At 34.8% G+C, this 21,859-nt stretch overlaps 1 protein-coding gene across 16 annotated transcripts in view; it reads left to right on the top strand.

Annotated features, from left to right (window-relative positions):
- The window catches only part of ERC2 (ELKS/RAB6-interacting/CAST family member 2), a 495,639-nt gene that overhangs the window by 332,588 nt on the left and 141,192 nt on the right, over positions 1-21,859 (top strand). For all 16 annotated transcript variants that reach the window (XR_009963211.1, XR_009963210.1, XR_009963207.1 and 13 more), the window contains one exon: positions 11,899-12,046. Coding sequence is in view for 3 of the 16 variants with exons in the window: in XM_062610712.1 (XP_062466696.1) it covers positions 11,899-12,046 (148 nt within the window). In the remaining 13 variants the exon portion in view is untranslated. The remainder of the gene's footprint in view (positions 1-11,898; positions 12,047-21,859) is intronic.

The following is a 21,859-nucleotide window of genomic DNA, read 5'->3' as shown; positions in this document are numbered from 1 at the left end:
ATATGAACTAACATGATGTTAGCTCAAAAGCAGACTCCATCTTTGCCCTCAATAAAACTTACTTTTAGAGGTCTTCCTAAAGACTCTCAGAACTATTATTCAAATCAATAGAGAACTTCATGGTTAGTCTGTTAATCTAGTATGATATGTAAGAAGTTAATTGTTTATCAAGACTAAACATGCTACAATTTGTTGTGGAACTATCTTAAAATATCCAACTACTGTTATCTCTGTTGTGATGACTCCTTGTTACCATTCAGACATGGCAATAAGGAGTCATTACTCCTGGGCACTACACCTCTCTGATACACTTCACTGATAATACGTTATGCTTCTTTCATCTGCTATGACAAAGTCAGTATGAACTGTATTCACGATGAATCAATGTGTATTATCTTAGAGCTCTAAGACTGCACATATGCCTTTTTTTAAAATGCTTCCTTAGTCTGAAACAAATTTTGAAACAGTTAACCCACCAAAGAAGATCAATGAGCAAACTTCTTTATGCAAAGTTGAATCATATGATGGTCTTCATGCTCCTGGCAATGCTTGTGAATAGCTCTATTAGCAGGGAAGTCATATAATTAAATAACATCATGTGGTATCCTATCTCTTTCATTCCCAATCTTTTAAGATACTAATTAGAGAAATATTTGTGTGCTGTTGTCTAATTCCCTCTCTCCTTACGAAATCTCTTATGCCTGCTCTGGGATTTCATTGTCTTTTCTATTTTATAGTTGCTGTTTTCATATGCCATATTTTGGATGTGCAGTGTTTTATTAGAAATGAAGGTGGGTTTTCTTTTCACTGAGATAAAATGATGGAGGCAGCATTTGAAGAAATTTTCTCTGACAGAACGCCTTTAGGCACTTAGGTCTTTAGATATCCCACACTTAAAGGAATGGTGGTCTGTTAGTTTGTGAATAAATATCTTAATTGTCTTCTTTACTCAGATGCTTAACTGTTTTTTTTTTAATTATGTTAAAGCTAGTAATTAGTGGTGTTCATAGGTGGTTTTCCGTGACTTGATCGTAAGTATATATCCAGTGGTTCCCAATATAATGAAATCCTCAGAAATGAGATGTCTGGAACGGTATGTTTAAGTTTATTCTGTACTTTGTAGTACCTTATCAACTAGGCATATTTAGCAAAAACATCATAGTTTCAAAAAAGAAAAAATGTTAAACTGTAATTTGTAAACTTACAATTGTAAGTTGTAGAATTTCCTGTAGCTATCAAATTAAGCTATATAACAGTTTTTAACACATGCTCATAGTGTAACGGTAAGTAATGGGTGTAAGCATGTTAATAATGGAAATGATGATTCTGACTTCATAGGTCAATTAGAATAAAATATGAAAACTGTCAGCCTAGGGAGTGTGTGTGTGTGTGTGTGTGTTGTGTGTGTGTGTGTTCAAAATCTAAGGAGTTTCTTCATTTAAGGCGCACATACAGAATTATACTCGGACATATCTGCAGCTAGTGGAAATCATGTGACACTAGTTTACATAATCTCTGTCTAACACCCAATTTAATAAATGAGCATTTAAACTATGCTCCCAGATCAGTTATCAAATATGAATTATGCACTGCCAAGAGAGTGCATTTTGTTAATCGTAAGTATTCAGGCAATTTTCTTTCTTGAATTTGTCTTCTAATATATTGTAAAGCTCAAGCAGAAATTCTAGTACATATTCATATTGATTTCTCTATGTTGGTTCAAAAATGGATCTTATTATTCCCTCTGTGATGTATTTTAAAGTTCACTATGATTTACACTGGATTTTATGTGTTTTCTTATGTATGTTGTTCAAGGGGGGGCTCCTTGAAACTTTATGGAAATTAGCATAGGACCTTAAGTTAGTTCTTTTTAAATCAGGCCAGTCTTTTTATCCAGTTTCCGGTGGAAAGGTAGGAAATAGATTTTAGTATTTATTTTTTTCTACGTTTGTGTGTGTTATCTGTTTGCCAAAAGGATAATTTTGCTCATCAGCATTTATTAAAAGTTGAAAGAAAGCCTCAGTCATTCTCTAGCATAACCATCTACTTTGCAAGAAATGGCAATTTGGAATATGTTGTGAACTCAAAATTGAGAAGATAATGCAATTAACAAAAGTTTGTCTTTTTTATATTCTGTCTCTGCATCTCAGTTCTGTATGTCTTTGTCTCAATTATTTTGAATTCTCTGCAAATTCATTAAAGCTGTAGTAACTCTAAGTAGTAACTTTTTTCCAAGTGTAAATGTTTATTTGGCAGTTAAAAAATGTTACCAAGAGCTATATTGTAGAGATTTAACTATTCATCCTGTGAAGTACTTTTATCTTTGTCTTCTATAAACACAAAAAGCGGTGTTGAAGGATAAGGAGGCTGACAATGACAGATTACCTATAGCTTGGTTTTCCTGTTTAACTTAGGTGGACCCTGTGCAGTGCTGTGTTTTGCTGTAACACAATCCCATGTGTTTGGATGCCATTGTTCTTGTTCTTGGCAGCCCCCATTTCTGTACTGCATTGTGGATTGGTGTAAAACAGGCAGAGAGGTATTTTAACCAAGCGTTGGTTACATTCCTACGGAGAATCATACAAAACCAAATGAACAATAGGAGCTAATTCTAGTAAAAAGCTGCAAAACCCAGAAATAATTGTCATCATCTAACTTCTTCAGCTGTGTTTTGCAGCAGTGTGAATTCTTTTTTTTTCTCTGCATTTCTCACAGTCTGAAGCTTGTTATATTTACTAATGTGTGAGCAGTGCCACCCATTTAAATGATATGATAATGCAATGGTTATTGAAGCATGATCTATGAAATCATGATGTAATTGCTTTCACAGATGAATATGTCTTTTTCCAAGGGCATCTGTTTTACTTATCTGTCATTTCTAAAACATAAATCATTGAGACATCAGAACTGCAATGTTACAGGGTTTGAAAAACTTCAGAGAATTCAAATTCAAATGGCCTGCTTCTTACTTGAAAATTAGCCCCAAAAGTGGGCATGAGGTTCCTTCTTTGTCATTTAAAATTTCTCTCTGAACTCATAGTTTTATACTGGATGGTTTCTGTTTGCTTAACAAAAGACCTATATGCACATTCCCAATGGTTGTAAAGGAGGAAAAAAGGGAATAATTTAAAATTGCCAGTGTGAAGACAATATGTTTGTTTTTACTGGGGGAATGTAAGGAGAGGTTTGATTATGCAACTAGTGAACATAGGGAAGAAGCACTGAACTGTGGCTCAGGAGAGGTGAACTGACAAATGGATAAGAAAGCTGTCATTTCCAAGAAATTCCTATGTGATTATTCAGAATCAGGTCCTCTCTTTTCCTTGTTGTCATTTACTCTGAAATTTCACATTAGGGACAGCTGCTTCTTCCTGTTTCTTCTTGATTTTAGACTAATGAAAATATACATCTAATAGAGGTGTAATATAGAGAGTATTTGTTGTTTATCTAACACAGTATCCTTTGATTATTTCCTCCTCACGCCTGCTGCCAGCTTGATCTGATGATAAATTCAAGGTTCAATTCCTCAATGTGAGGAAAAGTGCTTGGTGGGTTGGTGCCTGAGGTGTGTAAGAGCAGGGCCCCTGGCTTTCTGTCCTGTAGTTAATGGATCAGTCATCTCTGCTGCTTGGTGTGTTTGTGCTGTGGAGCATCAGAAGTTCTCTGTGCTTGCTGTAAGGGCACTAGGCCAACCTGAAGTACTATTTCATGCTTGTTTTGCTTCTGAAAGTATTTCAAAAGGGATTGTTCTTTGAAAACAGTGCAAAAATAATTGTTCATTTTAAAGTAGTTATAAATGCTTCTGTAAGGTGTATTTAGTCATATAATTGGAGAGACAAATTTTCTGTCAGTCTCAGATACACAATTTTAGGATTATCATCTACAATTAATAGTGGCTGAATTTACATGTCTATCACGCAGTTAGCTTAGACTTACAACTCTTGTTGAATATACAGATTTTAAATTTCATGCTTGTGATCAGTATGTCTTGTTTTTAAAGAAAAAGCTTTAAAATACCAATAATATTCTGAAGTTTATTTTTGAAGATGCATACACATCCATAATGGATTAACAGCATGTTTTAACAAACCATTTATTTGCTTTAGGAGTGACAGAGAGAAGCTGTTTCAAACAGGATCTCTCATCACCGTCTATCTCTAGTCACCTCCTACTGAACTTAAGGTTGAATACTGGGGGTCATGAGGGAAAGAAAACAATAATTAAAGGAAAAATTTGGTTGAGCTGTTTTTTGGTTGTTTTTTCTTTCTTTCTTTTCCTCCTTCAGTATGATTAGCATGTAAGAAGCTGGCTGAGTACTGTGTATCATTAGTTCAAACATCTTTTATGTGATTTAACTTTAATGGTGACTAAGTTACATTTCTGTATTTTGCAGAGAATGGCTTAAGTAGTAAGTGCAGTAAAAGTTCTTGTTAGAAGTTCTTGTTTCTATAAATCTTAATCTTGGAATTCTGATAGATTACAATTGGACCGTTTCTAAGATGTTTCTAAGAACTCACTCCCCAAAAGTTGTCATGAGTTCTTTTATTAAAGCTCAGAAAATTATTCTTAGACTAACAGAGGTAGGGAGTAAAGCAGGAGTGTTTACAAAGTTCACTTCTAAATTGACTGTGATAAGTGGCAATGCAATGTATTATGATTAGAGGTTTCTGGGAGACTCTTTAAGAAGGTTAACTGCAAGGCAGCTCTCAAAAGAAAGCATTTATCTTAGTGGTCATCCCTCAGTGTTTTACACTACTGAGATTTTTTTTTGTGGGTGGTTAGAACCATTTTTTGTGTTTTATTAGCTGTATCTTGAATACCTCCTACAACCTGAATGACAGTTTAGGGTTATTAAATCTGTTCTTAGTGCATTTTTTTATCCATAGTTAATCTTGACTAAATATATGCTAGTGAACAACCCTTTTTTCTCAGTTGTTGCCTATATTTGTTAAAGAAATTATTCCATTTGACATTTGTTTAGGCTGCAGTTTGATAAAACACTGTATGCAGTATACTTTTTCAGTTTGGCATTCAGCAGAGTCTTTTGTGGATTTATTCCTTCTTGCATTATCTTATCTTCCCTTCTAGTATGCTAAGGCTTCCTTTTCATATTAAGTAATTTTTTTCACTCCAAGACAGATACTTTGACGTACGCAAAGTCTGCATCTGAATTGCTAGAGATCTATAAGCTTGTGTTTTTCAGGTGTTAGGTTACATTTATAACTGAGTTGCTTTGGTATCATCTGCTTTCTTTAATCCTATCTATGGTGTTTTTCTTTAATTCAGATTGTTCTTTAACATTACTTCCAGTGACCTTACTAAAAGATTTATAATATTTTATACTTTTTGTTTGTCTAAAAACTATCTCTATTATGAGGTTAATAGTTGATAGATCCTCCAAAGAAGGGCATCTCCATATTTCACTTTCACTGAGGAATGGCGATTATCTGCAATTGCTTTCACAGAAATTTTTCACAGAAAATTATATTGTTCTATCTTACTATAGAGGTAGAAACTGAAATGTAAAAGGCCTTTTCTTTGAGTCATAAGAAGGCTAGCAAGCATATGATGGAAGAAGATAAAGCATGATGTTAACTCCAAAGACTACTGTAATAAATGAGACACAAGAGTAAACACCTTTAAAACATTGATTCATTGAATAATTGGGTTGCTGGTGTCATGTCCTGGGGCAAGTTCAGCTATTCCCAGGTCATTTCTAACAGACTTTTGCCTAAATTCTTCAAAAAAACCTTCCACTGGCAGTGACCCTTTTCCTCTCAATTTCTTCCAGTACTCAATTGCTATTCATACTTACCTGCCATTATCATTAGACCTTGTATAGACATTAGGAGGAAAAAATGCAACTTTGTCTCCTGCAATTTGTATATATTGCTTCTTGTTCTCTGGGCTATGGATATAGATAAAAATGTTCTATTTCAATTTGGTATAATATTTAATGTTCATATGTTCATGTTGTCATAGACTATTTATTAATTGTAGTCTTTTCCAATGTTTTCTTGTCAGTCATTTCTCTGACTGTTTTTTTTGGCTCTCCACTGAACAGTCTCCACATTTTTCATGGAGAAGCATATCCAGAGTGGATGTAATATTTCAACTGAGGTCTTCCTGAAGTCATGTAGATCAAAAGAATCACCTCTGTATTGCAGTCTATTTCTGTTTATACTTCACAGTGTAATGTTTGCCTTATTCACAACAGATCATTAATACAGAGTTCCTCCTTAGTTTTCTAGGTGGCACGTTTGATTTGTCAAAAGATTTTTATTCCTGTCTTCGTGGTATTTGAAGATACTCCAGTCTCAAGTCTCCATGATTTGCAATAAGCAGATTTTCTAGTCCATCAACCAATGTAGTTAATGAAAACAAAAACCAAAGTGCAATCCTAAATATTTTTGGGTGGAATATTACTTGCATAAATAAATTCCTGGCAACTAGGAAGGGAATGTTCCTTTCATTTTTTCTTTTGTATTTTAGCATGAAGTGACATTAAGTATACTAAGGCAAGTATAATTAATGCAAGTTTCCTAGTACTTCTCACTGGAATTATTACTACCTTAATACCCGACCTCGCAACTGTAAGTGTGCTTGCTCATCAGGAGGCCTTTCTAGTTACTGTTGTTATATTAAAGAAGACTAGCTTGAGGTAGTAAGTTGCTGTATAGTGGAATGCAGTCAGGCTTTGCTAGGGGAGGAGAAGTTCCTTTCATAAATTTTGTTTTTCCAAGGAGAAATTCTACCTCTCCTTATAATGAGCAACCATATTATAGTGGAGGATATATAGGTTGAGAATCCTAGGAATTACTTTATGTATATCAAAGGAAAATGTGCAGAATAATTACTAATATGGATCAAATGCAGACTAATCAAACGCAGATTATATGTAACATGCATTTTTTAATCTCAGAGATTATCTAATTTTACCATATACAATTAGAGTGATTTTCCTTGGTGTTAAAAGTACTGCACTGTTGTTTGTATAACAGATTAGTTTGCCAAAAAAAGAGAGAAAACTACTAATAGCAAAAAGGTTTACTCTTTATAAATATTACTGTTAAAGAATGTAATTTAATTCAGTGCTCTAATAAATTATTTTAAAATGTATTTTATTACCATAATTTATTAAACAATAAGGAGACATTTTGGCTGCAAATAGTGAGAACATCTCTACAGAACTGTATTTGGATAGTCGTTTTTTTTCCTGACACAGTAGATAATTAAGTATTATAAATTATGCTTACACTCTTAAGCATGTTAGCTGGAGAGTAGATCAGACTGTATGTTGTTCTTGGTGCCAGTTCAGGTCTTGATTTTCAAAAGTTCTTTCACAGAAATGCATGATGAGTTTCTAGCAGCAAAGCAGAACTGTATTACTCACCTGAGAGATGTAGACAAAGACCTTGACACCTGTTTACATTTTTGAATGGAGTTTACTTCATATTTGTGAGGAAGGAATTATAGTCAGCTGTTTTGATGGCATCTCAGCCTTGTTTCTAGTGGTTAGATAATCTCATTTCAAGTTTGCTGCAAAAAATGTGATATTAATTTTTTAGTGGGGTCACTGGGTAGCTAAAATAAATCGCTTCTGATTTGGTTCTTCTGTAGGAATCTTGAAGTATGCTGATGGGGTAGCACAGCAACTTTCACAGATGTGGGTAAAAGAGCGTATGATATGCAATAAATGAGATATGGGTCTATTCCCACAGGCTGCTTCATATATGCTTGTATCCTCTCGCGATTCCTCACCAGCATGGGCAAGGTATTTTTCAACCTCTATCTCCCAGGTACTCTGTGGAGGAATTGCGCATCTGGTAGTATGCTAGGCCATACATAATAAAGTAAAGGAGGCTGGTTCGGTTTCTTTAGATGCCCTGTCATAACCTACTTTATCATGTACTCTGCAAAATAGTAGCAATAAAAACTGGTGGGTCTCTCTGTCTTCCCTCTGTATTGAAGTAGTTGATTCGTTAGGATGTAAGCAACCAACATGTGGTAGAATACACGTGGTAGAGAATCATTTGGTAGAATACATAGTCCTGCTTTACTGAACTCTTGTTAACCTGAGTGCCTGGTTAAATGCCACTGGATTATATATTTGAGGTTATTACTGTTCAGATTATCCATGATAATAGACACAGATAATATGCTGAAATATTCCAGGAGTATGTCTGTGCAGGCAGATGCAGACTTGCTCTGCCCACACGCTGAGGAGGCTGTATGAGAGCCAGTTCCAGCTTGGAAGCCATCAGTGTGTTGACTGGCATTATTCCCAAGCTAAAACACATTGTTTCTTAGATAAATGAGACTTTAGAGCTTCTGAACTAAAGCTGACTCACATTCGGGTGGCTTCAAGATTACTGGTAGTCTGAGTTTGCTTTCAGCGGTGCATCTATGTAGGTGTATTCATCATTCCACATTGCTGTGGAAGAACTTCAGTAGAAATCCCCATCCATGTATCCTTGTGCAGTGATCTCTCAACATGTGTAAGTTTAAGGCTTTGCAACTCCCCTTACATTTACTATAAAGATAAGAGATAAAAAAATACATTGACAATAATGTTGGGGTCCAGTTCAAACCTGTGTACGCACTGTGGGTTTGATTCAAATCTTTGAGTGCCTCAGTGGAGCACTTATGGAGTCATATGAGAGCAACTGTTTTATATGGCTATGAAGCATTATTTCCTGGAAGTGTTTGGTATGAATCATTATTTTGTGTAATTAAGCGTTTGGTTACTTATTTTCCCCAGTATTTCTCTAAGGCAGGATAAGTGGTGTATTGAATGGAGTTGCCCTGTGAGCCGCAAGACAATAGATAAAAAAGATTTTGTTAACTTTCCCTTTCAAAAACATTCTCATAACTTGTGGTTGGCTTTCACAATCCCTCAACACCCTCAGCTGAGAAAAAGCATACTAGGGTCTGCAAAATCTTGTGGTTTTGGGGCTGCAGAATCCAGGGTTTTTCAAAGCATGTTGATTGGCTGTCCTCTCCCATGGAGTGTTTTGTCTCATTTGCTACTTCAAAGTGGGGCTAGACTGTTGCACACTTGAAGAGTTATGACCACAAGAACCTGTGGTCATTTTGGTTAGCAGTGCAGAAAAAGATGGATGTGAGTGAATCCTGTTGTCAGATGTGGAAATGATACCAAATAATTCAGTAGTTTTGATTCTTCCACCACGCTAGTCAGGTTTGTGTTTTCACTGCCAGTTTTGAAGTAGTGAAATTCTAAACTTTGAAGGATAAGTAAAATTTCAGAATAGCTTTATGTAGTTTTCAATTTAAAACTTTTACTCTGTTTGTGGCTTTTTGCAGCTGCAATGCATGTTACACGTAATTGGATACACTATATATCATTAGAAACCTAGTAGATGGCAAGTATTTACTGTAAAATTTGCTACTAGATGAACAGACATATTGTGTTGAGTCTCGCTGGGATGGAGTTAACTTGCATAAATTAAGAATTAATGTAAATGTATGTTGAAACCTTGGAATTCCTGAGATGTAGATTATTTTTTTTTAACCTATTTTCATTCTGAGCGTGTTGGGTTTATGATGGTTATGTCAATGTTTATCTTCAGATATTAAATAAGTATATCTTTAGACTGATCATTATGGTATAAATAAAATCACATTTTGCTCTTAAAGTAGAGGTACCTACTTTACAGCACTGAGTTACTATGAGTTAAAGATTAAGATTTAATCCCACTGATGTTAATTGTAGACAGGGCTAATCTTTGTCCTACATATCCTGAAAACCAGAAAAACATCATGAAATCTTTTTAAAATAATGCTCAAAATAGAAAAAAAAAAATTGCTTGATGCATGCTAAAAATTGGAAAAGGTTCCTTGGTGCAAACCACCAGAACATTGTCAAAACTTCTATGGTTAGTCAGAATTTCATTTGTAATTTTAATACAGTCTTCTGTCAGATAATTGTAGAGAAACTAACGTAATCTTATTTAATTTGAAAAAAAAAAGATTTTATGTAATAATGCAATATGCTGTTTCTTTGGGTTTAAATTCACAGAATACCTGTTGCTGGCAGTTTCTGTCAGAAAGCTTATGTCATCACCCCTGAAAAAAGCCTCCTCCTTCTAGGGCTAGGATGCATGTACCAAAAAGTACAGACTTGTATGTAAAAGATACTGTGGAGAAAAAGCAGAAAATACATTTTTCTGTTTGAATCAGATGCTCAAATGACATCATATTTCCATTTTATACAGTGCATAAATTCTCTGCCTTCTGGAAGGTGAGAGGGATTGTTGAACACAGTAGCAGATCATTGCATTAAAAAAATAAGATTTTAATGAGAATGTTGTGGAATTGATATGGTATTTGAGCATAACACATAAAAACTGCGTCTTTTATAAATGCAGCAAGTTTTATGCATTATGAAGTGTATAGAAAACAATATACCTGTATCTCGTTTCAAATTAGCATTATAGGTGTGTGACCTTCTGCTATGTTTTTTTCCTTAATACCTGTTATTTAAAATAATTAATAACTTTCATTTAAATTAAGACTGTTGGAGACTTATGGCATCCTCTTTTAAACACCATTTAACTGTGATTAGAATGAAGACAGAATAATAAATGAGGCTATTTAAGTGTATGAATAAAATGCAACTGTTTATCTAAAATTGATCCACGTCTCATAACTTTGAGAGTAAAATAAATGGGTTGTTTTTCTTTGACTCCATCAGAAATATTGTCCTATAAATATTTACATTAATACATTAGGAACTTTGAAAAAAAAGTGAAATAGCTTTCTTGACATTTTTGCTGGCAAGCAAAGGACTATGAGAATTCCAAACTCCTAGCTCACCTTGACTGTATGAAGTTCATGAGCCGTATTCTTACATTTATTAGCAGCTGGAGCCTAAAGTTAATTTATGACTCATTTATCCATGTTTATTTTTTAATGATTGATCTTACATAGTTCTGGAAAAAGGCATAGGCCGTAACATATTCTGTTCTAAAAGCTATTAAGTATGATATGCTTTTTCTTGGCTGATAAGTCATAGTCTGTCATTGAATGCATTGCAGAAGATGAATATATTTCTTTTATTGAGGAGAATAAGGGACAGATTATGTCCTTGCCAGCGGGAACATTTAGAGTATAAGAAATAATAAGATACTGCAAAATCTGTGCTTCCAACTGCATAGTGTAAAAATTACCTTTGTTCTATGTCCACACAAACTATTTGTGATATGTGCTGCTAACTTCTAAAAGTGCTGTAAGTTTCTGCTTGCTTTATTTTCAAGATTCCAAAGGAAAAGATTCCCCATGAACAATTAGATCAAGGAACTTACTTTGTAGATGTTATATTTTACTTCTGGCATTGTAGTTATGTGGTGATACAATGAATAATAACAGTAAATCCATAGGAAAACATTTAAGTAAACATGAGAGAGATGTCTAGAGGTTTCCGTACTGAGGTCTCTAGAGTACAAAATTAATGGCATAATATAAAAAAAAAAGTTTTATCTGTGTTGCTTTTTCTTATAATTATTCAATCTGTACGATTTGAATAATTTGCAACATATTTATGTAAAATATTCTGGAATTCAGGAAAGTGAATTGAAAAACATAAGTAGCAGATTTTTAAAAGCAAGATATTTCACAGAAATATTGTTAGCTATCGTAGTAAAAGAGATGGAGATAAATGTTTTATGAAATAGTTGCAGAATGAAAAATCTATAAAGATAACATTTTTGGCTAATCAGTTTATTTCATGATTTGATTAGACTTGACAGTGCTTGCTATTTAAAGTGTTCAGAAGGTCGTTGATTGTTCCTCTAGCAGTTAAACATCTCAAGTTGTATGAGGTAGCAGTATATGTTCTGTTTTGATGAGAATATAATGATTTTTGTTTTATTTAATCAGACAGGAAGCTTTGCTTGCTGCAATTAGTGAAAAAGATGCAAACATTGCCTTGCTTGAACTGTCTGCTTCAAAGAAAAAGAAGACTCAAGAGGAAGTAATGGCTCTTAAACGAGAGAAGGACAGATTAGTACATCAGTTAAAACAGCAGGTGGGGAGACATTAATTTCCATATTTTCATGGCAATAGAAAATTGGCATTATTTTCATTGTTATTATTTTATTCTAACCTCATATTGAAAGTCTTCAAGCCAGGTCTGACATGTGACACCAGTTATGAAAGGTAGGAGGTGTTCAGTGTGTTTACTGCTTCTTTATGGTTGTTAATTATTATGCTGCATGTTTGCTTGGCTCATACGCGGCCAGTGCACTTTCTGTTTTCCGTCCTCATGCAGCTTCCAATCTTCATTGCAAGAGACAGAGGACAGCACATGCTCTTTGCCATAAAGCAATATCTAGCCACTCTGTCGACTTTTTCTAACCTTCTCTTCAGTTGTTTGCTTATCTATTGTAAAGTAATTGTGTTTTCAGAAGGTTTCAGGCTTTCTGAGAGGTTATCTGGAAATCATGATTATCCTAAAATTCTCAAATGAGTAAAAATCACTGTGTCTTCAGCACTCTAAGTTATTTGAGGTTTTGATTAAAAAAAAAAAAGTTACAAATTCTAGAAATAGATTTTGTCATAAGCAAATTTATGTTCTGCTGTATTAATGAGGAAAATAACCATACTAGACATAACACGCAGGTACCAGACACAGTATATAGTTCTTTTCTCTGTCTAAATAAAATGCTTAACTCTGCATACTGTGCAGTGGCTACTCCCCCTGATTTTTAAAAGGTAATAGTCATAGCCAGAAGAGGTAATGTAGGCAAGAAGACAGAGGATGTTCAGATAACCTAGGTACTAAAGACCTGTGGTGTGTGTCATGTATGTTGTTAAGCACCTTTCCTTTTCAGAATAGGTCAAAAAAATGAAAAAGCTTTTATCAGACCATGTCTGAAGATGTTGTGTCTGATGTTTTCTTTCGTGTGACATTACTGAATTCTGTGATTGTTGCTTGAGGAGGAGAATACCATTGTTAAGATCATTCTGATCTCCCAAGCCTGCCAAAGTAACTGCTCTGCTGTCAGGCAGTCTGCCACTTTACAAATGATCATGCCATTTCAATAATGCTTGGACGTACTGCATAGTAAGTGCTATGATTATTCTGAATCATGCATTGCTTACTGCAGAACTCCATGCATTAAATAACAGAAAGTTAAGGAAAACCCTTGCTGTTAGGCTGAATTCCCAATAGCTCTGACCTCATGCATCTAATCATTATAGCTTTTTCCCACAGGTCTGTAAAAATAGGAAACAGCCCCTGAGCATGAACTTACCCACTTGTGATGTTGACTTCAGTACAGACATTCCAACCAAGTACCTGTGTTCCAGCCATGATGCATTCATGTCAGCTGGCCAGGAGACATTTCACCCAAATTTATATGCTAGATAGGCAGACATACTTCATGATTTTTAGTACTTCATCTCACTGTGCTACATCAGAGCAGATGATGCTATGTTCCAAAGAATTTTTGGGATTTTTTTCTATTAGCTTGCTTTGGAAAACAGAAGGCAGTTATTTTCTCTTTTAGATTGTCTCATTTTTTTCATCTTTATCTTTTGTTACTGAAGAGTAAATGAATACACCACTTTGCCATGTTCCTGTCCTGGATGTTTTTTAATTGTTAATTAGAGATGTGGGCAGATTGTTTTTTTGTTGGTGGTGGTTTTGTTTGTTTGTACCTTTAGACTCTTGATGAAAAGTCGTAACTTTCTTCAGGCAGAGTGAAGGAATAGTAGAAAAGAATTGCTGGAGAGGCATTGTTTTGGATAACTTCAGTTAGAACTGTAACCAAATACTTCAAATACCTCCATTATTTATAACAATAAACATCTTCAGTAAAGCTATTTAACTAGATTAAATTGACACCAAAATAATCTCCCTGTTATCTCAGACACCACCAAAAAAAAAAAAAAGACACCAGGAACAGGAATGTGGTTTAACTAGGTCACCGCTTTATTACACTTAAGAATTATCTGATAATAGAGGCTGTAGAGATCATTCATACTTCTTTAATCCCTTTGGGAAGAAAACTGTGAGCCCCCCAAAGCTCTAACGTGTGCACCCAAAACAAAGGCTTGTTAGTGCTGCTCTTCCTCGCTATGACTATGCTGGGCCAGGGGAGAAGTGAAGTATTCCACACTCTGTGATATATACACCCAGTTCCTCAGTTGGCCTTATTGTCCCATTGCCCATTTCCACAGTTCTTATACTTCTGACAGAAAGAAGAAAAGAAAGCTGAACTTCTCCAGCCTAATGTGATCATGAAGGGAGAGATATTTATAAACATCAGAAGATGACTTACTAGATAATGCTAAATATTAGGTCTCCAAGTCTACTCCTGTTCTCAACTGCAGGAAGAATTACTGCTTTGAGAGACAAAGTAACAGGGTGGGCAGTGATATATATTCCTTCATGTAGATCCGTAATAGCAGATGGATTTTTGATGCATCTACCTGTCCAATCAAGCAAAGCCTAATGTTCATGGCTACAGGAGGGTGAGAACTTATCAAGGCAGTAAGGCAAAGGATGAGAGACGACCTTAGGGAATCTAAGTTGTTTCTTGTTGTGTTGCTCCTTTTCTTGCTCCTCCTCACAAAGGTTCTCTGTCTTTCTGTTACTGATGGGAAAGCTAGGCTGCGTATGAAACACTGTGGCTGAAAATCTTATTAGCAGAGCATTAGTAGGTGTATGCTTTCCCTGTTCCACAAAGAGACATCAGCTGGTAAATGTGTTGCAGACAAGCTCATTTCTCCTTCAGCAGCTGCAATTCAGATATTTCTTCTGATATATTTATATCCTGGAGGAAGTCTCATTCTTGATTTGCACATCAAATAATGCATATCCTGTACATCAAAAAAATAGTGCTGTACCTGTTCTGTGTCATTATAAAATTGCTACTGTTACAGGTATCATCTTCATGAAATGTAAACATGTTTTGTGCTGTGTTTCAGAAGAAAGTTCTACTCCCCTTATTTTTCTGTCTCCCTTTTACAATTCCTACTTCAAATTTTGCTATTCTTTTCAGAAACAGACTGATTTCCCAGGCTGTGTAAAGCAGCAGTTAATATGGATTATGTCTTAAATCATGTAGCCAAGCCATTGGGAAATCATTTTAAATTATTTTAGAGGGCTAACTGAAGTTAGAAATTTGCTTGGACATAATTTCACTTTTCCTGGAAACCTACATGCACTGTTGTAGCGTCAAAGCTCATACAGAAACAAAGTCCTACCATTTATTTGGATAATCTTGTCATATTTTCCTCATTATACTGCAGAGTTTATGTTGTGATGCTGCAATTGGTCTTCTAATTGCATCAGCTCTCCTTATCTCCTCCATGTCTCCCAAGAACATCTTGTATATCAGACTTGTCATTTTAGTAAACGAGTAATAACTTGAAATTAGCCTAAAGTGATGAAGAGCTTTGCTATTTGAAATAGAAAATATTATTTCAGTCAAGTTTTATTTTGTGATCTTTATAGACAGGTGAATCACTTTGTCCTAAATCGGCTGTTATGAAACTTCAACCCCTGTACTGCATCAGCTTACATTTGATTGATTTGCTTTTGCCTTTTGTTTGCATACTGGGGAGTTTCTTTCTCTCTCAGAAACTCTCTGAGCCTCTGTTTCTGCTGCTATCTCTTTCAGTGGCATCCTAGATTTTGTCATATAGTTGATAAATTCAAATTCAGTATTTCTAGTAATTTCAGATCATGCTCTACTATATATGAATCATTGAAATGGATAATACCTGAAATAATGCAAAATTATACTCCAAGCCTAGGATGCTGATTTGCTATTGCTATTGAAGCAGTGACTTCAGTGTCTAAGGTGTAGGATCATTGTAGCTTGGAAAGTCCTCTGCTGATACAAGAAAGTAAGTACGAAGAGCTTTTTTTGAGGGAGCTACAAAGGCTGCTTTTTGGTAAAGAGCGGGAAGGAGAGGTATGTATGTGAATTCATCGGAATACAAGATTTCTGATTGTATACGTGAAATGCCCGGGAATATCTTCTTTGAAGCATAAAGAAGGGAACTCACTGTCTTCTTCTGGAAAATCCTGTGGATGAAAGTAAATTTCCTAGAGTCAAAATGTTTTTTTCATACAAAAAAAAGTGAATGCTCCTCCTTACTATTTCTGTGAGCGGAAGAGTGTCAGCTACTGCTCTTTCACCTAACTCTGATGAGGCCAGTGAGGGTCACAATCTAAGGGAAAAGGTTATGGAGTTTTAATGGATATACTTCATAACACTTACAGGTGCCTACCTCATTGGAAAATCAAAATGTTTGCAAATTCATCTATTGCTACTCAGAATGCTGCATAAGAACTGTGGTGGCTCCTGCCCTCTAAGGTCATTTTAAGCATCAAAAGCCTACTTCGTATTAAAAGAGATAGGGCACAGTATGCAGTAGATGTCTTAAAGGTTCAGGAGGTCAATTCTATTAAACTCAGTAGAGTAACCCAAAGTATTGAGGTTACTCATAGAATTTTATTGTTATTGGATTAAGGCCAGAAAAACAGATTCTATCACTATGCTGTAATGTATTGCAGACTTGTGCTGAGATTGAATTGGCTAAATGCAAATGTTGCTGTTTTTACTACAGACTTACACTGTGAAAAAGTTCTCTCATCACTCTGGTAGACTCCTGTAGCATTCTGGTGTATTTTTTTGTTTTAAATGGAAGCTTTTTGACTCTCATGAGCTTCCTTAAGGTTTCTTCAGAAGAATATTAACATTGTCCCACAGTCAATGAGCATGAGAGGAAGGAAAGTACTAAGAGCTTTCAATATTTGGGAGTAACAGGCTATTGTCTAAACAGGCACCATTCTGGCAAAGATGAAACAAATACAGTGTTCTGTCTGCTTAGGCATAAACATTCATCTTAGTATATCCAGGTCATAAATTTGATGTTATTCTGTCTTTTATTTCTAATGTGGCTTGTCTTACAACAGTGAAGTCAGTTATCACTCAGTTTGGAAGCAAAGTATTTACTTCCCAAATGCCCCCCCAGCGAGAGACACCTGTGCTTCCTTTTTTTTTAATTAGTCTCTTTTTTTTTGTAGTAATAAAATGTCAGTGTTTCCCACATTGACAAATGTACTGATTTCTGATTTCCCTTGCTCCACAGTGCCTGCAGACTGATAAAAGACGTCCCAATAGTAATCTAAGTGAAAATAGAATTAAATCAGAAATAGAATATGTTAAAAAAAAAAAGCTTAAAGAAGTCTCAATTTCAAATCTTTGTTTTCTCTTTTTAAATAGTTCATGACTTAAATAATGATCCTAGGACCAAATATGCAGTTGAATGTCTTTCTCTGATTTTCCTGTTCTAATTTTTCTGTCCTTTCGGAACATCAAGCAGATTGTAAACCATCAAAACATTGATTTTGAAGTAATTTGTTACAGTTCTTCACACTGAAAAAGAAGCATCTTAAAGAAATTAAATGTTCTGCCTTTGTAAGGGAATGAGAACATACGTGATTTATTTTAAACATGAAACTGCAGATATACATATATTAAAGACCAAAATATTATTTGTGTGAATGACTTGAGCAATCTTTTTATGGATTGTGATTCTGTAAGTTTAAGTAAGACTCTGGTTATTCCTAAGATGGAAGAAAAGCATTGGCTTTATCTCAATCTCTGGCTTACTTTTACAGGGTTTTTTCACATTATAATTTGATAACCTGTGAAAATTATTTGTATCACAGTGCATCCATCTGTAGAATTAGTACAAATTATACTGACCTCTGTGTTGCAAAACACCTTCCCATAAGAAATAAGAATATTTAATTGTAGAGTTTTAAGTGCAATTTAGCAGCTGCAACCTGTCAGTTAAATATTTATTGTTTAGTGGTTTAAATAAATGGGAAGCATAGTAATGCACTCCCAGCAAAACAGAACCACTGAAATTCTTTTGTTTCATACACCAAGTGCTGTATTTTGGGAGCCACAGAGCTTTGTAGTAGTCTTAAAAAACCTCTCAGAAATATGGTATTAAGCTAAATCACCATGAGGGCTTGGCTGAGTGATTACATAATATTTATAATCACCCTGGCCAAGATTCTGTTTGAGAATTCCGAGGCAGCTATTTTTAGAGAAATTTGTATAGTGATGCAATCTTTCATGACATAATTAGCTTAAAGTCCTTTTTTAGAACAACTCAGGAGATTTTGGTAACAGCAGAAGACACTGCTATGTTACTGATTCATTATGAACTCGGATACTGAGAGAAAATTTCCCAGTTGCCTCTTTTCACTTGTAGGATATAGAGCCAAAAATGAAGTGGAGTTGGCCAAAATGCAAGGCCTTCTAGCTCCTTGAGAGCATTTTATTTTTCTTCTCAAAACATGAAATTGGAAACCTTTCCAGTGTTTTCAAGGCTGCAGGTGTACAGAATACTCTGGCCAGAGGCAAAGCTGGTGCTTGGCAGTCTTCTCTAGTCTATTAGTTCACTATGCTATATTTCATCACAAGAACATAGAATCATAGTATCATAGAATAGTTAGGGTTGGAAAGGACCTTAAGATCATCAAGTTGCAACCCCCCTGCAACATATTGCTGATGAAACAAAAATGATGAGAAACAATCAAGAAATTTTAAAAATCTGTATAGCCACAGTTTCTCAGCAAATTAACCACTAGTAACATCCTCTCTGTATGCAATGCATGGAAGTATTTCTGACTAATTAACATGCAAATATTTCAACTCAGCAGCAAAGTAGTAAAATGGATTGAAGACAACATGTTGCATTGCATATGCTACATCAGAAGTAGTGCTAATGTAATATTATGGCAGTGACATCAAGAGCTTAAGAATAACAAAATACCCCAAGTTCTGTTTTCCCTGTTAGAATAATTCAGCTGTATTTCATTGTGTATTTTATGATATTGGAAGTGATTTTATTACTGTATAAGAAAAATAATAGGATTAGAAGTAATTACGATTGTGATGGCAGCCCAAAACATTCTTCTGAAACTCTGTGCATTAATTAATCATGTTTAAACTCACTAATGTTTAAAAAATATGGGAACAAAAAAGTCTTGCAGTGGTTTCTTATGACGTCTGCAGACATTATCATCTGTAGACCTTGGGATCAGTAGCACCGATACTGTGTCCTCCTGTTGTGTTGGTTTCTAATCACTATTGCTTCCATTTCTGATGATGTCAAACTAACTTAATGATTCTGATTTCCTTGAATTTCACAGGTGGCAATAATATAGGAGTGCAGTATACTACATTATTATTATTGTAGTAGTAGTAGTAGCGGTATATACAGAGGTCTACTTCAGAGAGTGGTTTATTGTACTGTTGAGTCTAAATGTTACTGTACAGTAAATGAATCCATTTTATAAAGCCAGTTACATGGGCGCTGCAGACATATTTGACCACTGTGCTCTTTTTTTTCAGTAAACAGTATAGATTGTTTAGTGTTGCTCGTGATACTGGTCTTGCTCAAGTTTAAGCACCTAACTTTGAGAAAACAAGTAGTCTGAGCCCCTTAAGTTTGAGAAGTTTTATTTTTGTTGCATTTATGCTACACAAGCTGTTAGGTTTATTTGGGGCAGGTAAGTACAGATGTTCTAATAACGTCATATACAGAATTCTCATATGAACATAATCAGTCTGGTCATTTTTTGCCCTAAAGATTCTCAGGAAGTGTAGCAAAAAGTCTGTTAATCTCTAATTTTCAATGTATATTAAGATGTTTAAGATCCCATTCATAGCAGTAAAAGTAGCCCATGTATTTGGTGGTCTTAAGTTTATTTGCTACCTTAAAAATCCTTGTAGTGTGTACTCTTCCATTAATTGAAAATACCCTGACACAATAGTTCTGTATTTCTTTATATTGTATTCTTTTAATTTGTAATCTGAATTTTGAATCTATATTTTTGAATCTGAGTCTGTAATTCTAAATTTTGCAAGTATGAGCAGTTTAGATATAAGCCCATTAAGCACAGATGAGTGTAGGGGTGGAAGAGCACAATGCCACTTCTCCCTATAGCTCCACTTCTCCCTGTAGCTTAATGCAGCAGGTTCTGTGTGGTGCAAGGTAAGAGAAGTGTGTGTGTGTACCTAATAGCCTTTGACTGATCAAATTGGTTCATTTAGAAGCAATGTTCTGTGTTGAAAAAAATAACTGAAAATGTTGTCAGTGCTCACACAACACTTTCACTTATTCTCAGTAAGATTTGACAGTTTACATTATAAAAGTCAAAGGACTCAAGTCATAGCTGAATATGGCATCACTTTTTCCTCCTTTTGCTCTCAGGATTCCAAGTTTTTTTTCTAATGGCATTTTTACACAAACATTTTCCAATGAGAGGGGCTTTTTTTTTTTTAAGCTGTAGCCTGTGGCAGTCAGGCCCTGAAGGCAGCTCAGCTCTGGTTCCTCGTACTTTCCTGCTTTGTAGTTCGTGATCTGCTTTAAAATCTGTTTCTGTTTGTTCTCTTTTTTTTTTTTTTTTTAATTCTTCATTCTTGAAGAATTTATGTCATATCTTAAGCATAGTTCTGTCTAATAGTACCCTTTTCAGTGGTGATAATCTCATTGTGAACTTATACTAGAACCCCTCCATACCTATACCAGTTATAACACACTTTCTTCAGACAAGCAGTTTAACTCTACTGGGACTGAAAATCTTAAATGGAAAAAGTGGTGCAGGTTTGAAATAATGTATATTAAGAGTGGAGCTTTTGTAATTTTTGATCTGTCTGGCTTAATAGGTGAAGATGGGTATTAAGTATCTCAGACAAGAATAGTGAATATCTCCATTAAATAAATGAATGAACTCCCAAGCCAAAAAAGTTTTTTATGTTTTTTTTTTATTTTCTCCATAAGACTTTTTTGAAACAAGTCCTTAATTTTTACTACAAAGTACCCCATGATAATAAAGCTAAATATAGTTGAACACTTGATCTCAAGTACAGTGCTAAGTAGCCAATTATTTAAAAAATAATGTAAAACTTCGGTGTCAAATTTTTCTGCTTCTGGGATGATGGATAAAACCTATCATTTCTATAATCCAGCATCAAGCAAGTAGTATTTATAGGTAAGGTCTATCTATAAAGCATATCAAGGCAATGTTGTAATGTTATCGGAATTTCAGTCAATATTCCAATATACCATCCATGTGTTAAAATTTTTTGCCATTTTTTATTGCATACAAAGGAAGAAAAGTAGTAATTTCAACTTAAGCTGTATTTTGTATATGATACAAAAGAGAGATGTGCTTGGTAGTGAAATTGCAAAAATTGCAGCTGAAATGAAGTATTCAGACATTAAAGACGCTGACAGACAATCAGTGCTACTAACCAGAGGTTTGCAGTTTCAAAGGTCCAGGTACTAAAGTGTCTGATTCATGTCTGGTTTTAAATGATTATTATGGGGAAGTATCTTTTTAATGAGTTATTTCCTCTTGTAAAAAAAAAAAAAAGAAAAAAGGAAAAAAAAAGACAACCTGACCTTCTTGCATTGCTTGTCTGCATTTAGTAGGACCTGGCCTGCCATGTCCTCAGGCGGCTACTGTTTCAGAGCTTTAATTATGCTTTTTAACCCACTTTTTTTGTGTCTATGTTCTTACATACTTCTATGTAATTACCAAGTTTGGTAGTAGGACTCAGGCGAATACCTTTAGCATGACTTTAGCCTATACATTACTGAGTATGCTGTATTATTACAAGATATTTCCTATGCTTCAAGCCACACTTTTAATTCACAGAAGTTAAAAAGACTTCAAACACATAAACTCTAAATGCAGAGACCACAACTAAAAAGTCAGACCATGTTCAAATCAACATACTAAGTTCAGTCAAAAGTGTCAGGAAAGTTGAAATTTGGCCTTAGTGCTTTAGATAAG

Source organism: Pezoporus occidentalis, unplaced genomic scaffold, assembly GCF_034315485.1.
Source record: "Pezoporus occidentalis ecotype Australia unplaced genomic scaffold, CSIRO_AGI_Poc_V1 ctg149, whole genome shotgun sequence".
Taxonomy (NCBI): Eukaryota; Metazoa; Chordata; class Aves; order Psittaciformes; family Psittacidae; genus Pezoporus; species Pezoporus occidentalis.
The sequence above is the reverse complement of the archived record's forward strand: the minus strand, read 5'-3'. Positions and strand labels throughout refer to the sequence as shown.